Raw genomic sequence first — 5818 nt, 5'->3', positions numbered from 1 at the left:
AAAAAAAAAAAGTAAGTAGAAGAATAACTAAAAAAGGGGGGGAAGTCAGATGGATAGAAGAAACAAAGTTTTTTTGTGGTTTTTTTGTTTTGTTTTTTTTTAAAACTTAAAGAATTAATGGAGGTAGGGAAGACTGAGGCACGCCCAGCCAGGGTGTTTGGTTCCTGGGGGCAGGTCCAGTTACAGCAAAAAAACAGGGAAATGAAGGTGTGGACAGACAGCAGATTTAGTCTTGAACTTGGGAGATAGAAAACTGATGCTCCTTGAGCCTCAGGAATGGGGAGCAGCAGAAAGAAAGCCATGTCTGAGGGGGGCCCTGAGGACCCAGAGGGGGAAAGGGAAGCAGCTCCCCACCTTTCAGTGCTGAGGAAAAGGCACTTGGCTCAGTCTCCTGCCTGCATCCATCCATGAAGGAGATGGGGGTGGGTCTTGAATCCCTGGCCCCTTTTAAGGGCCCTGCAGTCACTGCTGGTTGAGTTTCTGGAAAAACCTTTTGCCAAACTCATAAGCGCTGATCATGACGGCACAGGAGGGGGCGGCCTTGATGATCCTTGGGAGGAAGCCTGCCAACAGTCCCTTGTCCCTGACTCGGCTCAGATCCTCCGCAGCAGCAGCCAGGTAGAGTCCACACGTGGAGGCCTCCATCGCTCCCAGCTGGACCTGGAGCTGAGTCTTCACCACATCAAAAGGCAGAGTCAGGATGGCTGCCACCGTCCCTGAGATGCCGCCAGCTATGAAGCTGATGCCCACAGATGTCTGGTCAATTGGCCTGGACCCCCTTAGCCAGCTCTTCAACTCGTAGTTGAACCAATATAGAGCCGAGAAGGGCACATCCCAAAGGACCGTGGGCCCCCAGCCCAGCCACAGAGAGCACCAGCCTCCCTGAGCCACTGCAGCCTGAACAGAGGCTCTCAGCCTTCTGAGCCTGCAGCTTCATCCGCACCAGCTCCAGGGGGCTGATCACGGGCCAGAGCGCCAACCACCATGGGTGCATAGATGTCAGAGGTCAAGTTTCACCCCCACAGGAAGGTCTTGAGTTGGTCATAGGTGGTGAAGTAAATGGCGGTGGCCGGCACAGTCATCACCAGGGTGGCTGGGAGACCACTGCAGAGGGTCCTGGTGCCTTCGTGCCTCACAATCTTTACAAAGGCACCCATGGTGCCAGTGAAGCGCGTGGGATCCTGAAACCAGGTGGCACAGCGGGCCCCCTTTGGGCACAGGTACACAGGCTCCAGGACTCCATTGCAGTACAGGAGGCACTTCCCAGCAGGTTGGAGAGGGGATGACAGTTTGGTGTAGGAGATGCTCCACAGTCTAGAGGGAGGTGTTGGGTCACTGGCTCCTAAGGAGCGCTGGGACTGCAGACGCACCTTCACCATGTCCAGCGGTGTCATAAAGAAAGAGGTGACTGTCGCCCCAGTGCCTGAAGCCACCATCTGCTGGAGGAGGCTAATGCCCCCGGGGTCTTGGTCAGCCATCATGAAGTTTCCATCCTGATTCTAGGCCGGTGCTCACTAGGGGCCGGGGCCTGGAGAGCCCATAGCGGCTCCATGGCCGCAGCACCAACCCGCACATTTGCCTCACACCAGAAATAAAGTTTTTAAGAAGAGTAAATACATTACTGATGGGAATATGCTATGGGAAATTTGAAATAAAGGGAAGGATTTAAGTTGTCAAAAGATAACTTATTGTGTAGCATTCAGAAACAACAATTTTTAAAAAACAGAAGTACATAACTTGGCAAAGACTGGAGAGAGCATTATACTGAGTGAGCTCAGTCTCATGAGGACAGATATTGCATAAGACCATTACTGTAAAAATACAATTTCATTGTGACTAATAAAACAAGTATGGGGACCCAAGGAGAGAAGGGAGGGAGTAAAGCGGGGAGGATGGGTAGGGACAGAATCACGGAGTTACACAATTTGGTAGGTGGAGAGAGGGAATAAAGGTAATGACAAAGATCTGGCAGGGACCTGAAATGACAGAGTAATGGTTGGCATTATCCAATGATGGTTAGTTTTAGAAAACATAATGAATAGGAATGATTGTTTAAAACACAGTGTGAATGAAGAATAGTATGAAACACAAGCTATATATACAAACTGTAGCTTGTTATGCATCAGAGAGTTGGACAATGACTAAGGAGGACAGAAGGTGAGTGGATGCTTTTGAGCTGTGGTGCTGGAGAAGGGTACTGAATGTACCATGGACTGCCAGGAAAACAAACAGATTCATCTTGGAGAGGATTAAACCAAGCTACTCCTTGGAGGCAAGGATTCTGGGGCTTCGTCTGACATACTTTGGACATGTTGTCAGGAGGGACGGGTCCTTGGAGAGGGACATCATGCTTGGGAGGGTGGAGGGACAGCGCAGGAGGGGAAGATCCTCTATGAGATGGATTGATTCGGTGACTGGGGTAATCGGGATGGGTGTGTCAGAGGCGGTGCGGTTGGCACAGGATAGAGCAGGGTTTAGGGCTGTTGTGCATAGGGTCGCTATGAGTCGGAAACGACTCGACAGCACATAACAACAAACAACAACAGGCAAACCAATAAAAAATAAAATTTTAAGAAGTACATCTTAAATAAAAAAGATAACAGAGCTCTGGTGGCCTAGTGGCAAGAAGCTGCACTGCAACCCCAGTGCTGTGCGGTTCTAATCCACCAGATGCTCTCTTGGAGAAGGAGGGACAACCTCCTCCTGTTACAGTCAGATCTGATTTAACGGTATACACACAAAAAAAAAAGAAAATAAAATTTTTAAAGAAGATAACAACAGCAACTCTGAATCGGAAATAATTGTTATGTGCCATCAAGTCACCTGTGACTCATAGCAACCCTGTGTACAACAGCTTTGAAGCTTGCCCTATCCTGAACCAGACTCACTGACTGACACATCTACCCCAATTACACCAGTTATTGTGTCAATCAGTCTCATCCAGGGTCTTCCTCTCCTACATTCTCCATGTACGCTTCCAAATATGATGTCCATCTCCAAAGACCCACAGTATGAGACTGAGCTTCAAAATCCTAGCCTCCAAGGACAAACTTGTTTTGACCCTTTCCAAGACAGACCTGTTTGTTCTCTTGGAGGTCCACGGTATGTTCAATACTCTTCTCCAACACTACAACAGAAAGGCATCAATTCTTTTGTTGTCATCCTTAGTCATTGTCCAACTCTGATGTATAGCAGGTAATTAATCCTGGCCTGGATCAGGTGCACCTTAGTCTACAGATCGACATTGTCTCTTCTCAGTACTCTGGAGAGGTCCCTGACCACAGCTTTTCCCAGTGCAATTTGACATTTGATTTCCTGACTGCTGGTGCCGAGAGTGTTGATTGTGGAGCCGAACAAGATATAACTGTTAACACTTTCAATCTCTTCTCCATCTATCATAGTGCTGCCCATTGGCCCAGTGATGAAAATCTTTGTCTCCTTGACATTGAGCTTCAATTCATATTGCAGACTAGACTATAGCCCTTGACTTTCTGTAGCAGGCACTTCAGAGGACATCAAGTTATATTAAATATAAATATATTTTTCTTTCTGTGTCTTAAGTTTGCTAAGAATAATTAATGTATACTTCACTAAAATATTTTACTCCCAAAAGTAGCAGAGACTTATCTGAGCATACATATTTCTGATTATTTTTATTTGGTACCATATGCCCAATACTCTGTTGTATGGATGAACCATAATAATTCTAATAATCTATTCCACTTGGGCAATTAGATCATTTCTAGGGTTTGACAATAGCAAATAATGCTACAGTGAACATTCAGGGAAAATTCCATTTTGTGCCACAGGTAGTTAAAGATAACTATGTGTAGTTTTATTAAATAATGCCAAAAAAGCTCTGTAACACTCTAAGGACAAGAAATCATAAGGAAATATTTTTAAAGTACATGAAATTCTCTGTACACTATGTAAAGTCTCAAGAACAATCATGATGAAAATAATCTAGCAGGAAAATCAAACTGAAGAAAGCAACTCTCTAAAAACCAACCTAAAAGAAAAAAACTAATGAACACAGTCAAAGAACAAGTGTTCTGAGTTAGAAAAGATATCGAGACTATAAACCTCCCTAATACTACATGAAGAAGTATAATAATTGGTCATTTTAAAAACAATTTTTACATTTATTGAAAGGCTATGAGTATTCTCCAAGAATTAGGAATTCTCAAAGACCTGATACTCATATACACCAGGAAAGAGTATTGAAGGCACTCTATCCCTTCATTCCTTTTTAAACTGAAATAGAACATTTTTAAGGAAAGTATAATCACAAATCAGGCCTTACCAGTTATATTCAATGTCAGTTTTCATGATTGGCAAACAACAGCAGTGTGTGAGGGGAGGAAAGCTGCCGTCCTCTTTCCATATGTACACATTTATAACATTATCTTTGGATGTGGTGAGAACATGAGCAGGACCCTTAAAGAAATATTCAGGAATTAATGGCCAAGAAGTGAAACTTAGAGCATTAAGCAAGAGGGAAGAAGCATTACATGTACCATTGATAAGCAGGTGATGTCACGGTCATGGTTGCAAAAATCATGTATCATGTTGCCATCAATGGTGTAGAGGAGCAGGTGTGGATGATTTTCAAAGACAATCATATTTCCATCATAGGATCCAATATGGTGAGGAGTTAACATGAAATCTGGTAACGTGAATCTTGCAATCTCCTGTACTTTTTTTATGCAAAATATATTAATGCACACATATACATATATATGCAGGCAATTTTTTAGATTACTTAGTTAGGACAATGTTATATTACGTGTAAGAATACACTCTCTACTTCCACAGGACTTCACTTCAGTGAGAAAAATGAAGGGTAGTCCAATGTCCTGAAAAATACATGGTAGGACATGGTAAGGGTATTATGACACAGAAAGAGAAAGCCAGGAGAGGAGAGTTCATAGAAATTAATAGCTAAGGAATTGAGGGAGGTTTATAATGAGAGAACACATTGGAATCCAGACCTAAAGCATGATGGGAATCTAAATATCTCTCAGACAGCAGGATCGAGTAGATGGGTTGGAAACCTAGGCATTGGAGTTCAACAAACTTGAATTATCCACCAGCTAAAGAAATTCCCCATGTTTGCACATAGATTTACCTATTGACATAAATTTATATTTCACCATACAATAAGGAGAAACAGGTGTTTCTAAAGTAGTATAGCTTACCATTGACTAATTTGTGGCCTTTAAACCATGTAGTTGTAAACTCAAAAGTGATACATCTTCTCTCAAAGGTTTCTTCAATTACTGTTATCCTGTTTGGTTTCCTTATAGCCCAGCAAGCTACTGAGCACCATTCAATGGGGAGATGGACGGGTGGGAACTTGTCTGCTTCTGAAGATTTCAGTAAGTGCTCTGTGAAAAATACCTAAGGAAAGATAATTGTGCAGAAATTGTAGTTCTGAACAGAAGAGATCCCAGGAAGCCCTACTTAAATATCTTCATCTGTGGTGCAACCACTGTGGAAGGCAGTATGGTGCTTTCTCAAAAAATTGCAAACAGAGATACCAATCGATCCAGCAATTCTACTACCGGTAATATACCCCAAAGAGACCATAACTGACATCCAAGCAGATATAGGCACGTCCATGTTTATTGTGGCTTTGTTCACAATAGCAAGGAGTTGGAAACAACTTAAGTGCCCATCAACAAACAAATGGATAAAGAAGCTGTGGTATATTCACACAATGGAATACTATGCTGCATTGAGAAACAAAAAAACTCATGCAATACTATTCAAAATGGGTGACCCTGGAGGACATTATGCTGAGTGAAGTAGCTCAGTC

The 5818-nt window shown here is 43.3% G+C and overlaps 1 protein-coding gene and 1 pseudogene across 1 annotated transcript in view; both read right to left on the bottom strand.

Moving 5' to 3' along the window:
• Positions 1-462: 462 nt before the first annotated feature.
• On the bottom strand, positions 463-1478 carry LOC102865429 (annotated as a pseudogene).
• Positions 1479-3997: 2519 nt separating this feature from the next.
• Positions 3998-5818, bottom strand: part of LOC102865024 (F-box/WD repeat-containing protein 12-like) — an 11223-nt gene continuing 9402 nt past the window's right edge. The window contains exons 5-6 of the mRNA XM_006893026.1: positions 4518-4666; positions 3998-4009 (exon numbers count right to left, since the gene is read on the bottom strand). Coding sequence (XP_006893088.1) covers positions 3998-4009; positions 4518-4666 — 161 coding nt within the window. The remainder of the gene's footprint in view (positions 4010-4517; positions 4667-5818) is intronic.

This window comes from Elephantulus edwardii, unplaced genomic scaffold, assembly GCF_000299155.1.
Source record: "Elephantulus edwardii isolate Elephantulus edwardi_28Jun2011 unplaced genomic scaffold, EleEdw1.0 scaffold00121, whole genome shotgun sequence".
Classification (NCBI taxonomy): Eukaryota; Metazoa; Chordata; class Mammalia; order Macroscelidea; family Macroscelididae; genus Elephantulus; species Elephantulus edwardii.
Note: the sequence above shows the minus strand (reverse complement) of the source record. Positions and strands in the feature narration are given on the sequence as shown.